Source organism: Accipiter gentilis, chromosome 18 (assembly GCF_929443795.1).
Source record: "Accipiter gentilis chromosome 18, bAccGen1.1, whole genome shotgun sequence".
NCBI lineage: Eukaryota > Metazoa > Chordata > Aves > Accipitriformes > Accipitridae > Astur > Astur gentilis.
Genome location: NC_064897.1, coordinates 15,945,585 through 15,971,862, shown reverse-complemented (window position 1 = coordinate 15,971,862; position 26,278 = coordinate 15,945,585). Strand labels below are relative to the sequence as shown.

The 26,278-nt window shown below is 42.3% G+C and overlaps 1 protein-coding gene across 2 annotated transcripts in view; it reads left to right on the top strand.

Moving 5' to 3' along the window:
• The window catches only part of CACNA1C (calcium voltage-gated channel subunit alpha1 C), a 492,824-nt gene that overhangs the window by 386,303 nt on the left and 80,243 nt on the right, over window positions 1–26,278 (top strand). The window contains exons 14-28 of one of the 2 annotated variants that reach the window (XM_049822255.1): window positions 266–473; window positions 1,275–1,395; window positions 3,337–3,451; window positions 4,547–4,667; window positions 4,795–4,864; window positions 11,324–11,456; window positions 13,191–13,320; window positions 16,996–17,055; window positions 17,192–17,251; window positions 20,835–20,941; window positions 22,432–22,519; window positions 23,667–23,774; window positions 24,472–24,524; window positions 24,632–24,778; window positions 25,684–25,885. In XM_049822255.1, the coding sequence (XP_049678212.1) occupies window positions 266–473; window positions 1,275–1,395; window positions 3,337–3,451; window positions 4,547–4,667; window positions 4,795–4,864; window positions 11,324–11,456; window positions 13,191–13,320; window positions 16,996–17,055; window positions 17,192–17,251; window positions 20,835–20,941; window positions 22,432–22,519; window positions 23,667–23,774; window positions 24,472–24,524; window positions 24,632–24,778; window positions 25,684–25,885 (1,723 nt within the window). The remainder of the gene's footprint in view (window positions 1–265; window positions 474–1,274; window positions 1,396–3,336; window positions 3,452–4,546; window positions 4,668–4,794; window positions 4,865–11,323; window positions 11,457–13,190; window positions 13,321–16,995; window positions 17,056–17,191; window positions 17,252–20,834; window positions 20,942–22,431; window positions 22,520–23,666; window positions 23,775–24,471; window positions 24,525–24,631; window positions 24,779–25,683; window positions 25,886–26,278) is intronic. The other variant, XM_049822254.1, reaches the window with a different exon arrangement.

Below are 26,278 nucleotides of genomic sequence, written 5' to 3'. Positions count from 1 at the left end.
GGAGACTGCTGCAATAATCTTCTGGGTGTGCATATGGGGTGGGGGGTAGAGGGAATTGTGTATGTACACGTGTGGTAGTAAAATTACTCATTAGCTGCAGTAGGTCTCATTATCTTAGGGAAGCACATCAATGATTCACTGCTTAACAGGGTGTCTGGAAATGCCTGCTTATACGCAGAAGGCAGCCGGAGCCAATATCCTGTGCAGTCCATGAGCACCTGTCTTGGGTTGAAGGAAATTTAACTGTCTCTATTTTCTCTCCCAGATACTGGAACTCCCTGAGTAACCTTGTGGCTTCACTCCTGAATTCAGTCCGCTCCATTGCCTCCCTGTTGCTGCTTCTCTTCCTCTTCATTATCATCTTCTCACTCCTGGGGATGCAGCTCTTTGGGGGCAAGTTTAACTTCGATGAAATGCAGACCAGGAGGAGTACATTCGACAACTTCCCCCAGTCCCTCCTCACTGTGTTTCAGGTAAGGGCAAGAGTGATCCCAATGGGGCCAACACACTGTGTTTACATGGGGTGAGACAGACAGCAGGTCCTGCAGCCTGACAGCCCCGAGACTGGACATCAGGCTAACAGCGCCAGAAGCAAGGTGCCACACTGTGCTGCCAGCACAGGAGTATTCCCTCCAAAGTGGGGAACCAAAGCTAAAGCCACCAGGTCTTAGCAGGGTAGGGCAAGAGAATGGCCATTGCCATGTCCCAGGGCAGCACCTGCATGCCAAACCCCAATGCTGCAGCTGTCCTTCCCCCTCCCACGCTACTGGGGAACAAATATCTGCTCACAGCACCAGAGAATTAATCAAATGGCCTTTAAGCTGACTGCAGTTTGGGAAGTGATCAACCAAGAGCATCAGGATCATGATTTCATGTGCAAGGTGATGGGAAGTGGCAGGGAGGGCTGTGCTGAGGGCTGTCTTCAGTGCTATAGGTCATGCAGCTTGTCTGAAACAACAGACATGTGGGAGGGAAATGCCTGGGAGAGGTGGGGAGACTTGAACAGAGTTGTCTGGGAGAGCCATTTGGCTTCAGCCATCATCTTCAAGGGGACATCTGGGGGGTTTTTACACTTTGAGCGCAGGCCCTCTTTGCATTCTCCTTGTTCGGGGCGGGGGGGGGGTCATTTTCTAGATGGACACAACCAGAGTCTCCAGCCATCCTGGGGGAGGGGGTGTTCTCTAGGATAGTAGATATCTTTGTGTTAATGGGGTTTTCAAATTCTCTGTGTGGTCTAACACTGTATCCCTTATTGGTGGGAATGTGTCATTTAGATCCTGACTGGGGAGGACTGGAATTCGGTGATGTATGATGGGATCATGGCTTATGGCGGCCCCTCTTTTCCAGGAATGTTGGTCTGTATTTACTTCATCATCCTCTTCATCTGTGGAAACTGTATCCTTTGATGCTACTCTTTTCTCCAATTGGGGCTGAATTTAAAGCCACCCTTTACTACTTTGCTATGTCAGAAAGTAATGACTTTTGTACCTTACAATGTTACCTTCTCCCTAGGTCTGAATTTTGGCTTTGCACTTCCAAAAGTTAAACAAGTTCATTTAATTTTAGCTAGTGCTAAGGTATATAAACAGTTGTGAGAGCCAGCTACTTGCCAGTTCCACATGCTAGCTTTTATTTAGTATCTTTATATGTTTAGTGGTTTTATTTTACATTCCCCTTAATTCTCTCATAGCTTTTTCTTTCCTGCCTTCTCCAGAAATCAATCTCTGTGTGTACCTACTGTACTTACTGCATATTTTTGCTTTAATTGCCTTTTCAGTAACATATTCCATGTGCTTTCATCCAAGCCCTGTGTGGAATAAAAATATGTATAATCTACAATATGCTATGTACAAATGCTGTAATAGGAGTAACATATGTTTGACATAATTGATTTAGGTGAGATCATGTATAAACTAACAGGAACTGTGTTCCATTTCAGTTACTGCAATTTGTGTATTCTTCAAACAGAAAATTGTGTGCTCTGTTATCTTCCAGCCTGTGCTGGTGTTAAGTAACTTCAGTTCTCTCTGGCTTCAAGGTGAAGTGAGGGCACTGTACATATCCCAGGAGGTACAAAGCACATTGCATGATTAGGCTGTGAGTGTCTTTTCACAGGAATTTGCATATAACACAGAGCTATGGTTCTGTTCCATATCTCAGTTTGCTCCAAATTCGTCCATGTTTAGTTTCTGCTTCCCTAATAGATGGCCCTCCTGTGTCAGAGGTGACATTTCTTTTTATACTGATTCTTCTATAAAGCCACCTTGTAGTCTCAGCCCAGCTCTTCCAGCCTTTCCTCATAATTCAGATCTCTCAAACCCTGTTATTTGACATTTCAGTTGACCTGCATGCCCTCTTTTCAAAGTGAGATGGTGCAATTCCACTTATCTGAAGGTCGAGGCAGGCAGTCTGCCTAACAGCTTAAAAAAGCTACAATTTGGTTCTCCTTGTGAACTGCAGAGGAAAGTGTGAGCCAGCTCTACATGCTGGCTGACTTTGGAGCCATTAGACCCTGGAGCCCAGGGAGGGGGGTGGCTGTATTTCTAGATTAAGCCTTGCACTGAGGTTTACTTAAAAGTTGTTATGGTAGAATAAGACCCACTCTCAAGAAATTTATGAAGGAAGCTGATGCTCAAATTTGTAACATGAGGTCTGAACACTGACTGGCAAGACAAGAAAACAGTCGTGATTCTTTGCCCTTCAGCTACATGGGCACAACTGGCCATGCACGGACCCTCTGCGAGGAGATGGCAGGGTTGTCAGCTCAACTTTCAGTGCCTAGACTAAATGAATTTCTTTTTGGTTGCCTCAGAAATGCTAACGAGAGTGCTATGTTTGCTGTCCATAAAATCCACTCATGTCTGTGGGAATACTTATACTGAGGTTGTTCAACTCAAGTAAGTAGGCCAAAACTGGAAAGCCCAGGTGCCTTATGGTATGAGGCTCTTGAAAGTAAGAGTGCTTTAATAAAAGTGACCTAAGCTGTCAAAGATGGAAAGCATTCAGCACTCCCCTTATCTTCAGTGGGATTTGTTGCACAAAGTGAGACACTTTGGGGAAATTGGAAACTAAAATATAAGTTTGGACCTAGATGTTTTATATCAGTCATTCTGCTGTGAAATTTTGGAAACCTCACACAGTGTGTTACCATTTGGTTGGAAGGTGTAGGTTTGTGGATGCTCAATACGCACATCCTGAACATTTGTGTGAAATGGAAGTTTGGAAAATCCAAGAAATCTGATGACAGGTTGATAAAAATTTTCAATTAAGAAACCTTTAGTATAATGTTGTTCTGCAGTTTTCAAAGCCCATTTTCTTTAAGTAGCACACAAACAGATATCCTGCTGAATGTATTTTTGGCCATTGCTGTGGACAACCTTGCTGATGCTGAGAGTTTAACATCAGCACAGAAAGAGGAAGAAGAGGAAAAAGAAAGGAAAAAGCTAGCTAGGTAAATCCATTTGCATACACCTATCTACAATCATATGCATGCATTCGTGTGAGTATATTTACACACATTATGTACTTACATATGTGCAAGTAAGTATGTGTGTATATGTAATATATATGCATAACCTCTCTGTAGGTGTGTACAGATTATATATATGTGATTAATATAGTTATATATATTATTAGGTATGTGTAATTTTTTATGTAAAATAATTCAAACTAAAGGACAGGAAGGTGTCATGAGCTAGGAATCCCCACAGTTGCAATGATGAGAGCAGAGGAAAGGAAGTCTGAGTGACTGATGAACTTTCAGGGCATCAGCAGAGAATGAGTGTGATATGTCAATGTTACAATCCTGTTTGAATCTCCCTATTACTTTCCCATTGCTTTGGACCACAAGGCAGGTTTTCAGACTGTTGTTGCCACAACAAGATTCAGCAGCTTCTTTCTCTTTTGGGGCCACATGCTGTTCTTCTCTTTTTTTCTGCAAACTTAGCAGGCACGAGCTGGATGTAGAGCTTCTCTGTCATTAGCAGCTGCCAACAGCGGGGAAGCCTCTCCTTAACTGGTTATTTCTATTCACTGTCTTCCAGACTGCTTGGAGGGGATCTCTTGTGCAGATCTTTCTGCTTTGTCCTGCATGAGAGTCAGCAGGTTTTCCTGGCTCTGGGAGCACAGCAAGGGGCTAAACTTTGCAGGAAACCTAGCGGAAATCCACAAGATATGGCTTGAAAATGGTTCATGCCTTTGTCATTGGGTGAACAAAGAGATCTCTACTGACAGATCTAGAATACTCGTGTGCACAAACGCACAGACACGTACTTCCCCCACATGCGCATGCACACGCGCACACACAAACACATGCCGTTGAGAAAGCTATAAAATAAAAGGATGGTATACAGAATTAGAGCAGAGTCTCTGCCTTTGCCTGCAGATGAGGACAAGGTAGAGCTGCTGGTATGTAAGCCAGACTTAGAATGGAGGTAGCAGCCAGCCAATCGTTCTCCTGGTGTGCGCTGTACTACATGAAGTTCCTGAAAGGGAAACAGCTTTCCACCTTTGTAACTCTTTGGTTTTTAACTTGTAAAATTGTTAGGACTGCTAGTCCCGAAAAGAAACAGGAGATAGAAAAAACAGCCGTGGAGGAGGAGACAAAGGAGGAGAAAATTGAACTGAAATCGATCACTGCTGATGGAGAATCCCCGCCTGCTACCAAGGTAAGGTCTGCTGCCAGCCAGCACGCTCTGTTCAGTGATGGCATGAACAGCTTGGGTTTCTGAGGGAATGCAAACCCTCTGGCTTGTCTGATAAAGGCTTTGCTGCTTCTTCTTCCATTTCTGTCAGATCAACGTGGATGATTATCAGCCCAATGAAAATGAAGAAAAGAGCCCATATCCCACAACAGAAGCACCAGGTATATACTTTCTTCCTCTTACCCCTGATTTGACAAAGCTCCGGTTGCTAATGTACATAAAGCCAAATTGTGTTAGCATGTATGCTGAACATGTAATGCTTTCATGACAGGACAGGATGACGTACTTGCCTGTGTTTGCACAGGTGTGGACTTGGTCCTTTGCAGTCCCTATACTGATTAGTTGTATTTAATTTGGTTCTCTGTAAAGCTCTGTATTTGACTTTGTGTTTCGAAATACAGAGCTTTACAGAGAACCAAATCAGATCATATACAAATCTCTGTATATGAAAATGTATGTATGACTTTGTTTTCAGTTTATTTTTTCAGTGCTTAGTGATCAAGGGAGACTTACAATAGATACTCATGAAAGGCATAGTGCTGAATGCCTTTTTGCACTTTTGTCTAATCAAAAAGGACAGTGTGACTTATTAACATAATTCTAAAGGCATAAGATCTCAGCCTAGAATTAGAAAAAAACAAGCTAGAGCATTACTTAGGCTAGTTTTCAAGTCAGTTGGACCTAATTAACTTAATCCTCAGATAATTAAAACATTGGTTGAAGAAATCTCAGAACTTCAAGGAGTTTTTCTTCAAGAGATCCTGAATGGGAGGTGGGGTTTGAGCAGAAGAATTATAAGCTAGTCAGTTCAACTTCCATTCTTGGAAAAGTCCTGGAACAAATGACTAAACAAACTATATGACTGCAAGATAAGGAGATGACTAGCAGCCAACATAGATTTGCCAAGAACAAATCACATCAAACCACCCTTATTTTCTTCTAAAAGGGACTGACATGACTTGTAGACAGGAGAAAAGAAGTAGATGTCATATTCTTTAGCTTTGCTAGGGCTTCTGACTGTCTCTTATAACATTCTCATAAGCCAGCTAGAAAAACACAGTCTAGATGATTGAGAGAGAAATTGGTCAGACCCTTTATGTGGAGAGTAGTGATGGCCCAAGTGAGGTTCTACAACCCGAGTCTGTCCCGAGTTCAGTTCAGTTCATTGTTAATAACCTGAATGATGGAAGAGGAAATATGCTTATTACATTTGCAGATGACATAAAGCTAGGAATGACGGGAAGCATGCTGGAGGGCAGCATTAGAATTCAAAGAGCTCTTGAGAAACTGGATAAATGGTCTAAATAAAATTGAAAGTGCCAGGCTCTACACATAGACAGGAATAAACAACTCACAAATAAAGGATCTTAGGTGACAGCTAGTTAGGTAACAGTCCTTGAGAAAAGAATCTGAATCTTGTAATCACAAGCTCGACAGGTGCCAACAACATTTTGCTGTCTTTCAAAGGGCAAGCAAGTAGTGAGATTTATAAACAGTGAAAACATGACCCTTTAGTCCAGTTACGGATTTCTTCTAACTGGCCAGTGAAAGCTAATCAGTGCAAAGCAATTGTTTTACTCTGTTCAACATTGATAAGGTCTCAGCTGGGATGTCGCATCTCATTTTGGGTGCTCTGCTTAGAAGTGGGGCTGAACTGAAAGGAGTGTAGAAGGGCATGATTGAAAACAATGCTAGTAGGAAGCAAGAACTAAGATTCAAAGAATTTTGGTCGTTTGAGCTAGGAAAGGTAAGAGAAACATCTTCAAATGCATAAAAGCCTGTTACAGGTAGGAGGGGTATTATCTCCATTATGAAGAAGTAACAGATTTAAGATTCACACCAGGGGAGAATTTTCTAATGGTGAGACTAGAAAAGATCATGAAGATGGTTGTGGAAGCCCAGCATCACTGAATGTTGTTAGGAACAGGTCAGAAAAATATCTGCCAGAAAATACTTAGATATAATAATTAGTTGATCCTGGCTTAGCAGAGGCATGAACTAGAGGCCTTTTGCGATCCTTTCCTGCTCTGCTTTTCTGCATTTCTGTGATTATGTAACAGGCTGTAATAGGTAATAAACCACATTCTCTTCTATTCCATGATTCCTAATAAATGTCTGATAATAGGTTGATGTGGTAGGATAAAAAAAGGCACAATAGTTCATTTTAAATAGATGGACAAAGTGTTTCATACAAGCAAAAAAGAAAACTGTCCATTGCATTTGATGTTCAGTACAAAAAATCCCCACATTTGCTATACTTGTATTCATCAATATTTATAGCCCATTTATCAGGAATAGAGTGTGGTTCCAACACCATGCAATACTGTTTTAACATTGCCTGGAGCAGATCACTCTGGCTTTAATCTTCCCAGCACATCTATAGGCACAGGCACTTACTGGACACACATCCCCAGTTGCTAAGGGGTTTGTGGGAGACTTTAGTCAGAAGAACAAATTAAAACAGCTTGATACAGTTCTGTTTCTGTTTCTCAGCTGGCTTGGATTTGCAGACCATTACATTTTTTTTTCAAGTGAAGATACAGTCACCTGTATATCAAATTTAAGCCTACTGATAATAGAACTGTGTTTTAGTTACCTTCTGTGGATAGCTTAGAAATAGTCCAGCATGTGAACTATTTGACAAAAACTACATCTACAATTTGTGTTATGGATGTTTTATCTGCAGATGTGCATAGGATTAGAGTGCAGAAAATTAAGTACAAACACTTTTAACTTCTGCCTTGGGGTGCCAGTCCCTGGCTTGGCATACTTTTGAACAGAACCTAAAATTTGAACGGATGGTCAGGTTTTCTCCTGTCTCCTATTAGAAATTCAAAGGGACAGCATCTTGGTTTTTTGGTATTGTATGATGCCATTTCTAAACAGGCCTATTCCCTGAATTGTTTATCAGTTCTTTGTGAAGAGTGAAGCTGATCTCTAACGGCTCACAAAACTACTTGACCACTTCTTTTAGAGTTCATGGAAGTTGACCATAAGGCTCAGAGGTAGTAAAGTTTTGTAAATCCCTTGTTAGATCAGATTTACTGTGGTCATCTACTCCATTCTGCTGTATAAATCTGAGAAACACCGAGGCCCTCTGAGCTGATGTGGCATGTCACATCTGCCTTGTGTAGTCAGTTTTGGGGAACAAGGCCCAAAGGGTTTCCACAGCATTAACAAGCAAGAATTTCCCAATCCCCACATGTAGCCCTGCCCAATTCCCTTGTGGCCATCTGACCAGTCCAGAATCCTTCTGCTGGTTGCTGATCAGTGCAGCTGTGGTACAGGACATGCCATGCAGCCATATAGGGCCCATCTGAGAACACATCTTTTCTTGCCCACTTGCATGTGGATCCGTTTCAGCTGTGCTTTGAGTGAAGCATGCTATTGCTTCTTAGATGCAGTCAACTGGTTCTACTTATTTTCTGGTTATGATTTAAGCTGTTAATACCTGTGACCTTTCCATGGCAGTGTATGATTCCATCCTCTGAAAACATCCTTCACCCTAACCCAGTGTCCAGAAACAACTTGAAATGGTCGCTTCATTTGTTTTCCCTTTATTCTTTCAACATACCATGCTCAATCTCCTATTTGTTTCCACTGCCTCAACCAGTTTTCTCAAGAACATCTTCTAACTCTATTTGCTACACAGTGTTGCTTTTAGCCCCAGGAATACTCTGTGTACTTGCAGCTCATCAGATCACCTATCCTCTTTGTTGGAAGGAGAGACTAGTTCTTCCAGAGATTTGTGTACACTAGAAGGATTATTATGATGATATGTTTGTTATAGGAAGACAGGGAGCTAGTCTTGCAGTCTAGTACAGAAACAGATGAAGAATTCAGAATGTCAGATGGAGGTAAAAGCTTGGAATGATTCATGGGAGCTTGAAGCAAAGCAATGTCCTTACACAAGAGTTCTGGTGTTTGTACAGTTAAAAAAAAAAAATCCTCTTCATTGAATTTCTTAATGATGCTGCACTGTAGCCTGTGTGTGCTTTTGGCTTCACAACCAAAGGACATCGCTATTCTAATGAAGCATAATTTAAGATGACAGTCCCAGATTTGAATTTCCTTGAACTTCAGGAGAGTTCAAACCTAGATCTGAACTTGGCAGCTCTGAGTCATGTTTCTTTATGATTTCATGGCAAGCTTGACCAGAAGGGTCACTTTTTAAACATTAAAATTCCTTAGGTATAGAAAACAGTCAAAGAACAAGTGTTGGATTGCAGCTGGTGTGCTGCCCAGCCCATCTGTGAATACCATGTTGACCTTTGCTTCTACGAATGCTAGCAACTGTGCAACGTACTGTTTCTATATACAGGTAGATAGCTTAGGTAGTGACCTGAGCTGAGGCTGTAATCATGTTATTCTTTGTGTATTTGGGCCTCAGGGTTTCCTTTCTTCTGTGCCCTAGACCCTACTTTAAATGAAAAATATTTAGAACATTATTCTTTATCTATGGCTGAGGAACTGAACGTGTTTTCTAGTCTGAAGGTATGTGGTTGCCAGAGTCATTAATATATTTCTTGCTGTATGGCAGACACAAGAAAAAGAGGAGAGGAACAGTGTTCTTTATGGTATTCACGGGGCTGATCCTTCTGCTAAGAGTCCATTTTCCTGAGGCATTGTTCCATACGCATTTCAAAGTGTTTTTTTTAAGCATTCCTCTGACTAAAAGAAAAAGTGAAGGCACAGAACAGGTACTCAGAATACTAGACTTTTTAAGTAAGAGCTCTCAAATATCACATGTGATCATGGGCATCGGTATTCTGGACTGTTAAAGAAGAAAAAGAGTTTGCTTACTTCGCTGATTGTCAGCCCACTCTGAAATCTGTAGATAAAAGATGCCAGTGCGAAGTATTTTGATATTAAATATAAGCATTAACATTAACACTAATTTTACAAGTACCATGCACAAAAGTACTTCTGAAAGAATGTTTCTTTAACTAATAAAGACTGTAGAAAGAGTATTATAAAGTATATTACAATATAAAATGGAGCTGTTAAAACATAGACTGGCTTAAAAAGTACAAATTCTATGTACCAGCTCAAACATTTATGCAAAAATCTATCAAGTGAATTTGAGCTGAACTCTTGCTACTAGAAGTGTAAAGAAAGAATCCTATTTGCATGCAATAATGGCATGCCTTGAAAAGACCACTTTTCTCCTGTCTCTGACATCAAGATTAGGATCTCTGCTGATTCATCTGTTCTTTCTGATGTGTCCATTACTAGATCAAGTACAGTACCTGACCCTAAAGGAACAGGCTCTTCCTGAAATTTATCTCACTTTATGGACTCAATATAAACATTTTAACTAGAGTTTCCTCCTTTGCATTGGCTGGAAGATAAATCAGTTGCATCTAACATGTCAGGCTCCCTTCTTAAAATATTTTTTCCTGTCTATCTGGTTAAGTTAGAAGATTAGGATCTTTAAAAGAGAAAAATACTATCATGTCATTTACAAAAGAGCATCTGACTTCAGCAGGTAGAAGAAATCCTCAAAGGTAGAGGGTTCTCTCTCTGCATTTTTTTCCTTGAGGGTGCTCACTGATCTGCACAGTGCCTGGAGATCTGCTCCATAGGCATCAGGTTCGAGAGTTGCAGCCTTGCTCCTGCCCTTTCAGTCTTCCCCCCACTGAATTATGAAAAGACACAATTATAAGAATTTCTGATTGGTGTAAGTCAGTGCCCATGCTCCATGTTTGCTCTGTGCCATATGTGCGCTCATCCCAGATGTGGCAGTGACTTCATGGAGAGCCTTACAAAGAGGAGAAAAACAGATCTTGATAAATTGGAGGAATGGTCTGAAGAAAATAAGATGCAGTTCAATAAGGATGAGGTCAAAGTGCCACTCTTGGGAATAGTCAGCAGCACAAGTGCAGAGGGGGGAGTGACAGGCTAAGCAGCCATTCTGTCATAAATAATTTGTGCTATGTGCAAATCAGAAACTGGTGGCAAACTAATGCCAGAGTGTAATGAAAAGAAGTGCCCATGAAGGACATTTAAACAGGAAGATAGTATTATAAGATATAAGAAGTAATCCAGCTCTCCTCAGCACCAGTAAAATCTCAACTGCACATTAATCCTACAGATAATCTGGAGGAAAGTAGCAAGAATGATCAGAGACCTAGGGAACACAGCACCTCAGGAAAGACTGTTGCTGTTTTGCTTTAGGAACCAGAAATCCTCACAGAAGCATAATAATGGTCCTTAAGTATATAAAAGCCTTCTGCAAGAGGAAGGGAATTCTCTGTTTTCTGTGTCCACAGAAAATAGATAATGGATTTAGACCATAGCAAGAAAGGTTCAAATCAGCCACTAGAAGAAATTTTTTTTGCAGAAGGGACAGTGAAGCATCTGAGGAGACTGTTGTTGAGGATATTGTGGGCTTACCAGCACTGATGGTTTTACACAAAGTCTAGATCAATGTCTGCCAGGGAGAGCGCTAGGCAGAGGATGCTGCCTTGGAGAAAGCAAGTGGACAAGGAACTTCAAGCTTTCATCATTCTGTTTCAATGATTCTTAGTTTTTATCTCTAGTTATGACAGAGACAAATGCCCCAGCACTCCAGAATGGGTTGTATTTTGCATTAAAAAAACCAAAAATGCTTCTTGCAGCAGAGGAAGATGAGGAAGAACCTGAGATGCCTGTCGGCCCTCGGCCTCGCCCAATGTCTGAGCTGCACCTCAAGGAAAAGGCTGTGCCCATGCCTGATGCCAGTGCTTTTTTCATCTTCAGTCCTAACAACAGGTATTTAAGAGACTGCTTAGCTGGAACAAGGAGGCGGAGAGCAGGTACCCCTTTCACACTGGGCCCCAAAGGTTACGTGGTGCAGAGCTCCCTTCCAGTAGTTCATATCAGAGACCTCCTTTGACCGGTCTGTCTTTTAAAGGCCCTGGCATGAAATCCTCATGAAAGCACAACTGTAGGGAGCCCCCTGACAATATTCAATGGGAGTTCATGGCACCTGCAAGGTTGATTGAGACACAAATCATGAAAGCTTCGGAAATAAGGGACTTGGAGGCAAGTCAGTAATTGGAATTCCCCAACATATTCAGGTCCAAATTGCAAGCAAGCCATCATGCAATCAGCTGAGCGTGAGGTAGGAGCTTTCTATCCTAATGGCTGCTCAAAATCCACTCCCAGTAGGGAGTTCATGTATCTCTGCTCATTCCTACACACCAAGAACAAGCATAGAAGAAAAGGGGGGAGGAGGATGAGAGTCCATAGCTCTGAGGGGGAGGCTGAGAAGAATAATTCTTCTCTCTCGCTCTTCCCTTGGGCTCCTGCAATGTGGCTTCACGTTGTCCCACTTGTCTTTGCAACACAGATATGTGAGACCGGTACTGTAAGTGGAGGGCTGAGCTATGACAGAGGGCAATATATCTTTCCAAGGGTGCAGAAATGAGCTGACTGCCCAGTGGCCTGTGGCCTACCATGTATCCCAATATCTTCCTTGTGGACTTGGCCTCCAAATATAGCCCCGAAGTAAGGCAGGGTTGTAAAGGCACAGCTGAATTCAAAGCTAGTCTTTCCACAGCAGGGCTTGTGCCGCTCCTCCTTGGGTATGTGCAACAGGGAGGGACTGATGATGATTGGGATTCATGGACTCTAGTGCCAGCTTTGCCACCCACCCACTGTCACTTGTTGAAGAAGTACATTAACCTCTGCAGTCATCTGTAAAATTGCTATATTAGGGGCTCGTAGGCTTAACAGCCAAAAGTAGAGCTAAATAGATTAATGAAGTGCCTCTAGAATTATGCATAGGACTGTTAGGAGGTTTAACTCTTTGTATCCTGATGCTAACATATGGAAGGTGTTGTAACAGTCTCCAGTAAGCATACCGCTGTTGGATGGGAGACTGCTACTTCTTTACCTGCTAGTTTCCCACTAAGACCACCAAGCACTTTATGTTGGGCTGACATTTAGCAGACACCCTGCATGACAGGATGTCCTCCCAGAAGCCCTTTGCAAATGCCAGCATGCCCTATATCCATTTGGTCAGGTCTGGGCCCTGTTAGCAAGGTAGATCCCCCACAGCTCCTGTTCAGTGACACTCCAGCCCCAGGTCAAGAAGACATTGGCTACCCTGAAGCCTTCTGCTGCTGCTTTCAAGAATGGGGAATGGTTCTGTGAATGAAAGCAAGGGATATAATTTGGGGTTGACAAGTTTCAGACCATATCTATATCACAAAAGGCTCTGTCAGGAAGGAGTGACTGTTCTCCATTCAAACGCATCGAGCATGAGTCTTGCAGGCAGCCGTGTGCATCGCTGCATGATATGGAGAGCCCAGGCTGCCCAGCATCCAGCAGGGCAAGCACAGCTGCCTGGGCCCATCGTTCTCCTGTTGCTGGGGCAGAGGGAAGCTGCTCTGCAGAACAATCCTCCAGGGCCAGTCCTGCTGGCAAAAGAGGAGGGGGGAATGTTTCCCAGGTCTTGCTGTTCTCTGAGAGATAAAGTTGTGCCTCTCCTCTCTCTTGCAGGTTTCGTGTCCACTGCCATCGAATCGTTAATGATAACATTTTCACCAACCTGATCCTATTTTTCATCTTGCTCAGCAGCATCTCCTTGGCAGCTGAGGACCCCGTCCGGCACCTCTCCTTTAGGAACCAAGTATGCTTCCCATCCTCCTTCCCTCGCTGTGTATTAAAAGTGTGGTACAAGCAGATCGTGAGTTGAAGCCAGGAAAGGCAGAAAAGACTGCATCAGAGGCTTTGGGAGTGACTCTCTTCCCTAATTTGTGCCTTTTGTAGGCTGCGTGTGAAATCATTGGGTTTTGCAGGCAAAATGAGTCAGTGCAGAATTTGGCCTCTAGTTCATTTCAGAAGCGTGAGTAGGGGAAGGAAGGACAGGAGGCTGAAGCAAAATTATTGTTCCCAGGGATTAAGGCATTAGAAGTGGGCTGTAGAAACATTGGTTGGGATACAGATAATTCTAATTTGGGGAATTTACAGGTTTCCTTTGGAACATTTGCTCTCCTGCCACATGCTTTCTTTTGAACTTAAAAGCCCAGAGCCTGATTTTTTACTTTGTTCACACTGGTGTAAATCAGGAGTAACATTCTTGAGTTTGATGCAGTCACTCTGGGGGAAATTGGTGTAATCAAGGTTTGAATCAGACTGTTGGAATGCAAGCGGCAAAGCTATCATTAAATTTGAGATAACCCTCAGAAAATATGCTGTGCTCCTCTCCTCACCAGTCTGGGGGAAGGAAAGGAGGGCATTCAGCGGGAAGATACATTCTCACCTTCTTTCCTGACCATTCTTATTAGCCTTTAATGAAATGTTCAATGCTCCCTTAACTTTGCCAGTGGTTGCTTCCATTAGTCTGGGGTCATTGCAGAAATCAGAAGAGTTAGCAGTCATATGTGAGACTTCTGATCTGTGCTGTCTGCAGTGGCATTTTGGTGCCTTTATGCTGGAAGAGCTTGCAAGGCTTAGAGTGGGATGATTTTTTTTTTGTTTAATAATAAAACCTTAATTTAATGCTCAGTGTTCTACCTCCCTGAAATATCTTGGCCTGAGCATGCATTTAAACACATATGTGCATATAGAGAAGGTGTTAATGGAGGTTTATTCCTGAGCTTATCTCAGAGCTGCTTTGCATTTTGCCCTGAAGGAGGGTGCTAAATAATATAATCAAACCTGTGCCACCAATGACCCACTTGTGTACAGCTGAGTGTGCCCACCATGTAGGGATAAACGTGTGTCAATACGTATTAGCGCTGCAGCACGATGTCAGCTGGCATATGGGCTTCTGATATGCCACAGAAGGTGCCACAGAATCTGTAGCAGAGAGATCTAAATGAGGAAAAAAAAGTAGTCGAAGCTGGTTGACCTGGATAAAAGAGCCGAAGGTTTGGGGCAAAGCATTGTCTTGTGTATTTGAAGCCACTGATGTTCCATGAAAACCTGTGTTTAATTTTTGCAGGTACAGATGTTTAAAATGTATCATACAAGGGGATACTGACAAGATGTTTGGGTTGCAGGTGTGGTCTGCCTTTACACTTTGACAGTAGAACAGTAAGACTGTGTCCTGCCCTGTGCCCACACAGAGGCCTGGGATGGAAAGAAAGCAAGCAAGCTGAAAGCAAACTAACTGCCTCTACCTTCACTCTGGGACAACTTAATCGGGCATTAACCTGTGCACAAGGACTCATGGAGACTGGTGCTGCTCTTGACACAAACTGTCCCAGAGCAGGAAGACAGGAACACAGAGCCCAGCAAGGGCTAGTGAAGGGGCTTGGACACTGCTTCTGTCCAGCCGGGCTAGTGGCTGCATCTTTCTTGTGTCACACTGGGCTCAGGCAGCAAGTTTTTGGAAGTCCATCGCCATCTGATGAAACAGCCTTTAAAGCCCAAGCAAGTCCTAAGACTTTGTGTGCTCACAATATTCTCCTGTTTGCACCTTGGCAAATTCATTTTAATATATTCTAGAGTAAATTCTTATTTAGCTAATAATAAATATGCCTGCTGATAAATGATACTACCTGCACAGGTGGAGAAGTGATTTTCATTAGAAGTGATTTCATCTCTAAGGGACACCTTTACTAGCTGCAGCTTTGCGGCCAGATTCACTAGTATGCTCTAGCTGCTTTGCAGTGCTCTGGTGATGTAAAGCAGCTGCAGGTACAGCTTAATCATTCACTTTAATCAAGTTTATGGCTGCTTTATGTCGGTGGTGTCATGCAAAACAGCCTGAGAGTACCCATGAATCTGGCCCATTGATTATAAAATTATTCCATTGATATAATAACCAAATGTCAGGACCTACAAGGCAGCAATGCAAGGGGACATTTCAAGTTATAATGTGTGTAAATTAATATAGGACGCAATTGAGATTTGTCCATCCCTGAAATGGCCCTTTTTTAATTCTCCATGATGCAAAAATTGATAGAGCCCAAGACAGCTTTGAAGAAGTGAGAACAACTTGAGGTCAAAAATTGAGCAGTGACCTGAAGAATTTTAAGTTACACAGTAGCAGTAAGTGATACATCCCCCCATTTGACATTCAGTGTCTGCAAATTAGTCCAGATTCGGATCATGCTTAAAGAGCGCAAATTAAAATAACCCTGTAGTTTGCAGTAGCTACCCCACTGCCCATAGCGTGCCAAGCTGTAAGAATCTAGCCACCTATAAACTGAGTTAGGGTACAGGCATTGAGATACAATAAACACCTGTGGAATGGGAGAGGGCAGTTTACTGCTGTATGTTTAGTAGTGTTTTAGCAGTAAATGTTTAAATTTCACAAATGGTTAGTTTTCTCCAGCTTCCATATATTGGCCTTCCAGTTTAGAACTTGGTTATGGTAAAACAATAATCCAAGGGCATGATACTTTTGATTTTCACCATATGTAGTGTAGATAACACTAAAATGGCTTGGGATAGCAGAATACATTGGAGACAAAGAGTTCAATTCTGGTCCCATTATTCAATGAGAAAGTTCTCATTTGTTTTTGTGGGATGTTAATTGATCAGCAGTGAAAGACATTTCTGTCCTCAATTATGTTACTTTGAAAATCACTTGACACTTGCAGACTTGCTGTTGCCTTCTGTGACACTCTAGGGACACTTTTTGTGGTCTGCTATGCATGCCACCAGTATCCCTATCACCTGGTCTAAGTTCATGGGAATGATGAGTTTTTCAGCTTGCCTGTTATCCAGGATGCCAATAGAAAGATGCAAGATCTAAGTTAGGTACCTTTAGCACATGACCAAATTATGGTTGCAATACAAGAGCTGGGATTCTGTTCAATTGGCAGAGTCTTTGTTATTCATCCTAATCCAGGGCAAATCAGGACAGAGGAAAAAAAAATAGCTAGAACATAAATTTGCAGTTTGCTTTTCTTGCTTTGTGAGAGGCACAGAACAAGCCTGAATGGAAGTTAATAGGAAGGAATCTCATGTTTTCCACTGAGAGACCAGGCATCCTTGTATTCTCAGTTTGGAAGTCTATTTGGGAAAACCCTGGAATCATCTGTTCTTTATCAAATTTAAATAAAAAAAAAAAAAGTAAGTAAGTCCTACAACAACAACCAAAAAGTTATTTTGCCTCTAGAGCCCTCATGGGATTGTAACTCGGAAAAGATTTCATGTAATGTGCTTCTTGTCCTCTGTGGCAGGACCTTCACTGCATTCAACAGGACGTCGTTACAAAACCATTTCCTATATAGTCCTCCTTGTTCCCTTGTTAAAATGCATATGTATTTGATTTTGAACTGTGATTTCCCATTCAAGTGATCAGTCACTGATCTACCCTCCCCAATCCTATTCCCTTTTGTTTTTACAGATTCTCTTTTATTTTGATATAGTTTTTACTGTCATTTTCACCATTGAAATTGCTCTGAAGGTAAAGTGCCCATCTTCTCTACCATTACTTGTTCACAAGCTTACTAGTTTTCTGCCACTATCTGTTGCTAACACACACGCCTGTTTGTTCCTGGGTCACGCTCAGTACCACTAACCCAATTGTGCTTATTTTTCAGATCCTAGGCAATGCAGACTATGTCTTCACTAGTATCTTTACATTAGAAATTATTCTTAAGGTAACCAATCTGAGCAATACACTCATTTTCTCCTTCCTTCTTTTCTTTCTTCCTTCCTTTCTTCCTTTCTTTCTTTCATCCTTCCTTCCTTTTTTCCTTTCTTTCTTCCTTCCTTTCTTTCTTCCTTCCTTCCTTTCTTCCTTCCTTCCTTTCTTTCTTCCTTCCTTCCTTTCTTTGTTTCTTCATCTCTCTGTTTCTTCCTTTCTTTCTCTCTATCGCTCTCTCTTTCTTTTTTCTAACCCCATTATTATCTTTACACAAAGGATTGTTTCTCTTTTGATTTTAACATTTTGGTAGTTGCTTAAAAAGTTTTCTGTAAAATTTTTATATTCAAATATGTAATTCAGAGCCTATATCAAAACCATGCTTTTTAGGGGAATTGCAATGAAAGGATGATCCTGTTGGGAAAAGCAAGAGGGGACTAAGAAAAGGCCATCACCCTATAAGTTTCTCTCTCTCTACCCTGGCCAGTCTGTCCAAAACAGGATTTGTTTGCTGTGCAAGGAACCCTGAGCACATACACCTCCTCTTACACATGCAACAACCCAAAGGGAAGGTTTCCGTTCTGCACAAGTCATGATAAGGCCAGGCCAGAAGGTGGCTAATCACTTCTGTAAGGTTACAGGGTGCACAGTCAAGTAGGAGATAGGGAGCACAGTGCAGAAGCTCACTTTTTAGGTGTGGAAAGATAACCAAGAGTACAAATCACTGAAACACCAAAGACTGTAGCTGCGAATGAAAATTGCTGCATTGCCTGTTTGAAACCTGGCTGCCTGTTTCCCAGGAACGTGCTCTATACCAAAGGAAATGTGCAGGAGGATGGTTTATCTGGGAATAAAATAAAAATAGGCTACCTTGTTCTTAACTCTAATTTTCCCAAATTGGTAGGCTAATAATTTAAATAACAGTAATTGAGCAAAGTTCTGGCTTTCTAAATGCTAGGCTCATTTGGCAGCTTGGGGTTTTTTTCTCAGCAAGCTAGTTCTAAGTTCTGGCAAGCAGTACCTTAGAGCTGCTCAAATCTTGCAGCTCAAGACCCTAATAACAGTATCCATACCTAAGGCTGGCAAGCAGGGTGGCCCCTGCATATTTTTGTAGAGAAACGTGCTTTTTGATATGACTTAACATCACCATAGCCATAATGTTCTCCAGAGATGTACATATTCTGCTTGTGTGCAGTGTGCATCTGTGTTTAAACAATAATTCTGAACATGCGCATACCAAATGACTGATCAAAAAGGCCTGTCAAAAAAGGAAAACATCTCAACAGCAACATTTAAAAATAAAAGCATAGTTCAAGGCACCTGTTTGAACTTACTAATTCTGCTCCCACTGAAGCAAATGGTAACACTCCTCATGACTTCAGCAGAAGCAGAACCTAACCCAACTTATTGGTATATTGCTGTTTTCATCAGGGCAGTGTACTGCATAGTACCTGAGCCTTCCCAGTGTCCTCCTCTTAACTTCAGTGGGTTTATGTCAGCACCCCTGGATATTCTCTGGGTTCATGTGGGAGAGGAGGGCAAGGACTACAAATGTTTAAGAAATTCTTCTGTTCATATCCTGTCAGTTCCTGCCTCACAAGTCGCTTGGTTTCTCAGTGCGTGTTTCTCTGCTGCCTTGCATTGAGCACAATGTTTTGCACAACAGCAAAGTTAGTGTAAATGGTAGGAAACAAGAGAATAAATAGCCATAGGATATCCAAGGCTGGAGAGAAACAAGCTTCATCCCCCCTCATGTTGCTGGTGACACCTGCAAGCCTCACACTGCCATGGTGGAGCCTGGTGAATGTTAGCAAGGTGACCACCAAGTTTTTTTAATTGGCATCCTAAAAGCTTGTTCAATGGCCCAGATGTGAGGCAAACATAGATTATACACTCTTTGAGGGTCTCTTCTGAGATAACAAAATCTCTCAACAGGCTTAAGAGAACCACAGTTTGTATAGAACTTAAACTTAGCAGAGCTTCCCCTCCTGATTTCAATGGTGTCTCCTTTCTTTCAAGATTGCCATACAAAATCTAACCAGTAAAGGGCACCTTTACCACCTTTGTAATGGCAAGAACCCATCCCCCCCTCCCCAATTGAATGTGTTTATAAGTATAAATTCTAAGCCAAGATCAGAGTTTATACTTCCCTCCCTTCTAAGTTCTGTCTGACTGATTGATAGTCAGTTCCCTGATGTCATGGATGTTTGGTGAAAAAAATAATCTGATATACCATGTGCCCTTCTACTCTTCTCTGAATAATCACAGGTAGGCATGGCTGGAAACCCCTAGCAGGTATGCCACCCTGAGGTATTAGCAGGAGCCAGAAAACTCTGGTTTGAATTTCTAGTTCACACTTCTTGTCTGTGAGTCTGGCTAGAGCTCGTCATTGAGGAACAGTCTCATGGTGTCTGCTCAAGTTACTTTAGACACCTAACTTAGATGAGATTCAGAGGAACAAATTTAGAAGCCTGTGTTCCTAACCCAGGTAATAGAAGGGCATTAGCAGTTCTGGGGATGGGGTTTCTTCAAAGCACCTACATTAGATCCCTCACTAAGGTGAGGTGGTAAAAATACCCCCATCACCTCACTCTCCTAACAGTGCCAGACCCATTTAGTCGCATTCCGTAACTGAGCTCAGTCTAAAATTCAAATTCTGAGCTTGGAAGTGCTTAGGTCTGATATTGTGGCCAAGATCCATTTCTGTTTACACTGTCACTTAATCCAGTTCTGGAGCTGTGACATCTTCCTCAAAGCCAGCAGGTATTCAATACCCCTTCAGACCAAGATGGGGCAGAAGGTCCCTTGTAAAATATGTAAAATTTTTCCCTCCTCTGCTGGGTGATGTTCATAATGATTACCTCCACAAAGAAACCACTCTGTCTCTAGAAATCTTACCTTGGGCTTTGTGAGGAAAACCAAGGGGAAAATACAACTGCATTAATAAAAATGGAAGAAGCTGGATAGGGATAGGAAAAGGATACAGGATTGAGCTGAACAGAAGGAGAAAACTGAAGAGAGCAGGAATTCCTCCAGTTGCTTCAGTTCAGCTCTAAAACATCAAACCTCTGAGGGATTCTGTTTTTTCTTCATGGAGGGAAGAGAGCTCAACTGTCCACTGCAGCTGGCCTAAGCATTGAAAAACATTACAAAAGAGCCCTTTTTATTTTATATATTTTATTTAGTTTAGCTAAAGAGGCCTTTATATAATACAAGCATCATACTCACAAGTGTCCTCTGATATTGAAGAAAAGGAGAAAAGCATATGATTGCAGAGTAGTTTTTGCAAACAGTCATTCTGCTGCTTTGCTGATTCTAAACATTATGTACTCTATGCACTCAAAGTGCGTATTTTCCTCACTGAACCTCGTATTGTCTTTCCCTAGTTAGGTCTTTCATAATTATCTTACTGTCTTCTTCACTCTCTTTTCTTTCAATGGGGACTCAAGTTCTCCTTTGGGGTCTGGGGGTAAATTGTCTGATGTGTTAGAAATATTGCCCCTCCCCAATTCTATATTGTGAGCACAACCAGCTGGGTTTGGTTTCTGAACAGATGCTAATGGCAAAGTGTGTTTGTGTCTTCATGTGCCTTCCTGCAGATGACCGCATACGGGGCTTTCCTCCATAAGGGCTCCTTCTGCAGAAACTATTTCAACATCTTAGATCTGCTGGTGGTCAGCGTTTCTCTCATCTCCTTTGGGATCCAGTGAGTGAGCTACTTTCAACTGGCTGGTTTTGGGGCATTGTAGGGCCAGGTTGGGAGGTGATACCTCAGGCTCATTGTCTTATCTGGGTAAGATTTTTCTCATGAGCCTGGAGGTATTTTTCTCAGATTATTCAAGATCATTAAAATTCATCCTCAAGAGGGGAGGTAATAACTGGGAAATGCTACACTAGTGACTTGGAGGGGCCGTCTTCTAGAAAGAGCAAATGAGAAACGTGTTCCATTGGGAATCACGACACTTAGCTTTGTTCCAAGATCTCTGATTCACTGTATCAGTTCAGGGCAGTTAAGTGACTGTTCCCTCCTAGAGGTCTCATAACCTCTTTGGAAAATGGGGTGATAATGTTTTGCTACTTCCTAAGATGTTGCGGGTCTTGGTCAATGGAAGACCATCAAGCACTTGAGCTGTGTGAGGATCTGCAGAGTACTGTTGGCAGAGACAGTTGATCCTGCTTCTGTTGCGCCACTTTGTCTTGGTTGATCTGTTAATTTGCTTAATAAGTTTACAGATTTACTTGACTATGTGGAACTCTATGTGTTGGATAGTGAGTTTCCTAAGTAGTATCACATCTGATAAGAAATAAGCTCCTAATTGTTACCATTACAGTTTAGCAGCTCATGTATATTATGTTCCAGAGCTAAGTCAAGCAGAAGGATTTGTCAGGTCCTTTGGGCTTTCAGTCAAGGTCTTAAGAATGGCACAGTGCTTGTTTTGACCTGCTGTTTCCTTCTTACAGACCTATCTAGACTCTTAATATGTTAGCAAAAAAAAATGTTTCCAAAATCAGTAGGGGGGCTCAGTGTCATACAGCATGGAGAAGATTCTCAGTCAGGGTTTTAGTCTTGGAAGATGCAGAGAGCTCAGTTGTAGTAGATAGTTGTGTTCAGTACTTAAGTACTTAAGTTGTCCTAATCAATTCAGTGGGAGTTTCCACATCCTTAAATTTATTTACGTGTTTAATTGATTTGTGGGATCAGAGGCCAAACACATTGCAGGATCATACTCTAGGTGGACAGTATACCTTTAATGCTGGACTAACCTGGAGTTTCCACTCTTCTATGAATATTTCAGTGAAGTGCTTCTGTGAGCCTTATCTGCAAATGTCCTGTGATGACTACATCTTGGCACAATTTCCATATCATAGGTATCTACAGAACATTTGGCAGCTTGCCCTGCTTAAAAAAATACCCTGCCCATGTTTAATTCCCCTCATTAATACAGCACAGATGGTGAAAGTCAGGAGAATGTATACTAAGCCTGCGCAGATCAGGAAGCAAGACCTATGAAGGTAATATCAGAGAGTAGTTCCCTTACCCCTGAAGTGCCATAGCAAAGAGTTGACTCTCTAACTATCCTAAGCAGTCCAAGGCTATGTAGGATTTAAAACAAGAAAGAGTGGGTGAAATCCATCTGCCCTTGCAGCACAGTCCCTATATTGCTCTCTCTCAAACTTTCCAATACCTTCTTCCAGGTCCAGTGCCATCAATGTGGTGAAGATCCTGCGTGTTCTGCGAGTCCTTAGACCACTGAGGGCCATCAACAGAGCCAAAGGACTAAAGGTTAGAAGAGTCCCAATGCATTCTGTAAACTATAAATTCAAGTTATTTCAGGCTACAAGGACTTTTGCAATGGTTCAAGTAATGTTTCAGTAGAAAAACAGAATGATTGAGGTTGGAAGGGACCTCTGGAGGTTGTCTTGTCTAACAACCCTGCTCAAGCAGGGCCACTGAGAGCAGGTTGCCCAGGACCATGCCCAGATGGCTTTTGAATATCTCCAAGGAAGGAGACACCACAACTTCTCTGGACAACCTGTTCTAATGCTCAGTCACCCTCACAGTAAAAAAAGTGTTTCCCAACATTCAGATGAAACTCCTGTGTCTCAGTTTGTGCCGGTTGGGTCTTGTCTTGTCAGTGGGCACCACTGAAAAGAGCCTGGCTCTGCCTTCTCTGCACCATCCCTTCAGGTCAATATACATTGACAAGATTCCCCCAAGCCTTCTCTTCTCCAGGCTGAACAGCCCCAGCAATCTGAGCCTTACCTCATGGGAGAGATGCTCCAGTCTCTTAATCATCTTTATGGCCCTTCGCTGGACTCCCTCAAGTACATCCATGGTTCTCTTGTACTGAGGAGCCCAGAACTGGACCTAGTACTCCAGGTATGGCCTCACCAGTGCTGAGCAGAGGGGAAGGACCACCTCCTTCAACCTGCTGAAGGTACTTTGCCAAATGCAGCCCAGGATACCATTTGTCTTCTTTGCAGTGAGGGCTCATGTTCAACTTGGTGTCCACCAGGATCCCCAGGTTCTTTCCTGCCAAGCGGCTTTCCAGCTGGGTGGCCCAGCATTACCACTGAGGCTAAATGATGTAGTTTGCTAGATGGGCTTACAAGCCTATTTTAACATAGCTTTTTTGTATTAGATAAACTCCTTCCTGTGGGCTGGTGGGTGCCTGACTATGTAAGCTGGTCCTGCTGGAAGTTTCAGAGAGCTGAGGTCTGGTGTTTTCCTATCCCTTTCTGCCTGCTTCTAAGAGTACAGTGAGGAGTGTAACATGTTTATTTTCTCTCCCCTTTCCTGAGACAGTACTTAATGGGCAATAGTTAAATGAAATTGTTTTACTTGTATTTTTAGTCTTGGGTTTCTCCCTTAGACAGAGCAGCTCAGAACAATCCTGCAGGTTACTTTTGTTCCTATCTTCCATTTGCAGCATGTGGTCCAGTGTGTGTTTGTCGCCATCCGAACCATCGGAAACATTGTGATTGTCACCACTTTGCTGCAGTTCATGTTTGCCTGCATTGGAGTTCAGTTGTTTAAGGTAAAACCATTGAGCCCATTCATTCATCCATTGCACTGAGCTGTATTATGGGGTGTGAAGAAAAATAGTGTGAAGAAGCCTGATGAAGGGGAGATGGAGTCCTTTGTGTGAAAGGCAAAACATTTAGGGCACTGTCAGTGTTACCTGGGCTCCTGCTACCAGCAGTTCCCCAAAACTGGATCAGGCATATTCAGAGCTCCTGCCTTCCATCTAGAATTATAAGAAATCATCAGTAACATCACCTTCTTCCCTAAACAGCTTGTGGCATGACTTAGTGCCAGAGAGATGAAGGGGGCTGTTCCAAAGGATTGGTATTTGCAGGCTGTCTACCCCTCATCTTGTAGAGGAAGAGGCATGCCAGATAATTATGGGAGGTTATTCATTCACTTCTTTATGTCTGCTTTTATTTCTTTGCTCTTCACCACCCTTCTGACAAGTGTTCTGCAGCACTCAGTGGTCATGCACCTCAGAAAATACACATAGAAGTACTGTGCAAGCAGATGAAAGCCTGTGCTCTGAACTACCCAGATGCAGGCAACTCTCAATCCAGTTTGCTCACATCTGCCTGCAAATGAGCATTTAAACATACTCATAGTTGGTTAAGCAAGTAGTAGATGCAGTCTCCTTGCTACATGATCTGCCCTAACCCTTGCACAGTCAGGAAAGGAAGCTTCATTCCTCTTTCTTCCTTTTCAAGGGCAAGCTGTACAGCTGCACTGATAGCTCCAAGCAGACAGCAGCAGAATGCAGGTGGGTCTGACCTTTCCCAGTTAGCTCCCTTCACTGGCCACCCACTCTCCGGGCCTCATACTGGAAGTGCAGTTCTGCCATGTTCTCTCTCTGCTCTCCATCCACAGAGGGTACTACATTACGTACAAGGATGGTGAGGTCAACCAACCGATGATACAGCCCCGGAGCTGGGAGAACAGCAAGTTTGACTTCGACAACGTCTTGACTGCCATGATGGCACTCTTCACTGTCTCAACCTTTGAGGGCTGGCCAGAGTGAGTGCTTCTTGGGCCGGTGCAACACTAGCAATGTCCTCATTCATTTCCAAAGAGAAAATTAAAATGCAGAGCATAGTCTTTCCCATTCTAAGTATTCAAATAAGTCTAAAGCATTAAACATAGCAATAGTAGCAGCAGTCATTGTAATATTATGTACTTTGTAAATTCCTCAGGACCTGCAGGAATTGCTGTTCCTCTACTTGTAAACAGTGCACAGCACTGTCTCTACCTCTTAAAAAATGATTGCCAGTAGTAGCAGGGATAGCAATATTTGTTACAAATATTATGTATATAAATGGATATAAAATGCCTGTCAGACACTTACCAGTGTTGCTAGGTATTGCAAGTTTCCCAATGGAGCCAGCAGGGCAATATGAAACACAGCAGTGCTATCTCTACCATACGGGCAGACATGGGATGTGTTACCAGGCTGTGCTGTCTGTGCCACCGGGGCCAAGGACTCCCACAGTTCCACTCTGACAGAGTGACATGGACATGCTGGGTATCAGGTGGCTGACCCTCACCTATGTCACTGGGTGATGCCAACAGCAGCATTAACAAATGTTAAAAGTGTTGAGATCCCCTTTTCTCACAAAACTCATTTTCCAACAACAGACTCTCCTGTCTTCTGTTAACTGAAGGGCATGCTTTTGTTTTAAATTTTAATTGTTCAACTGAAAACATTTCACCCCTGAACAGGTTCAAATGTGTAAACTTAGTAAGACCCTTATCTTCTCTTTTGCAAGAGTTTACACTCAGATCGGTGCAAGTCTGTGCATCTGTGGATGAATTAATTTTGATACAAGTAGAAGAAAATCACAGAGTAAAACTTTATAACATCACCTATAAGGCCTCAAGGCAGTTGCAGATTTTCTCTGCATTGGGCTCCTGTTTGCTTTCAGGTTGCTGTATAGGTCCATTGATTCCCACATGGAGGATGTGGGACCCATCTATAATCACAGGGTTGAGATCTCCATCTTCTTTATTATCTACATCATCATCATTGCTTTCTTCATGATGAACATCTTCGTTGGTTTCGTCATCGTCACATTTCAGGAACAAGGAGAACAAGAGTACAAGAACTGTGAGCTGGACAAAAACCAGGTAATTTACAACGCCTTGTTGCCACTAAAGGTAGAAAATACATTGAGAATAAGCATTTTAAAAAGAAACACATACAGAGAGGAACATGTGAAGATTGCTACAAGATAAAACAATAAGCTGTCTTCACTGCCATCTTTCAGGAGTCAGGTAAAATAACTTGCTGTAAGATTTGCTCAAGGGACAACATTTACTTTAAAATGTGTGCTGTACCATTTGGTTCACTGGGATTAGATGAGCATGGCAGCGTTGTCTGGCCAAAGTAAATGCATCTGGAACTCTTCAACAGGTAGAATTTGCACATTCAGATTATGACTTGAAAGAAGCATTCTACCACGCATTTTCATTTTAATCAAAAACTTGAAACATGTATTTTTATTAAATTTGGAGGTAGCT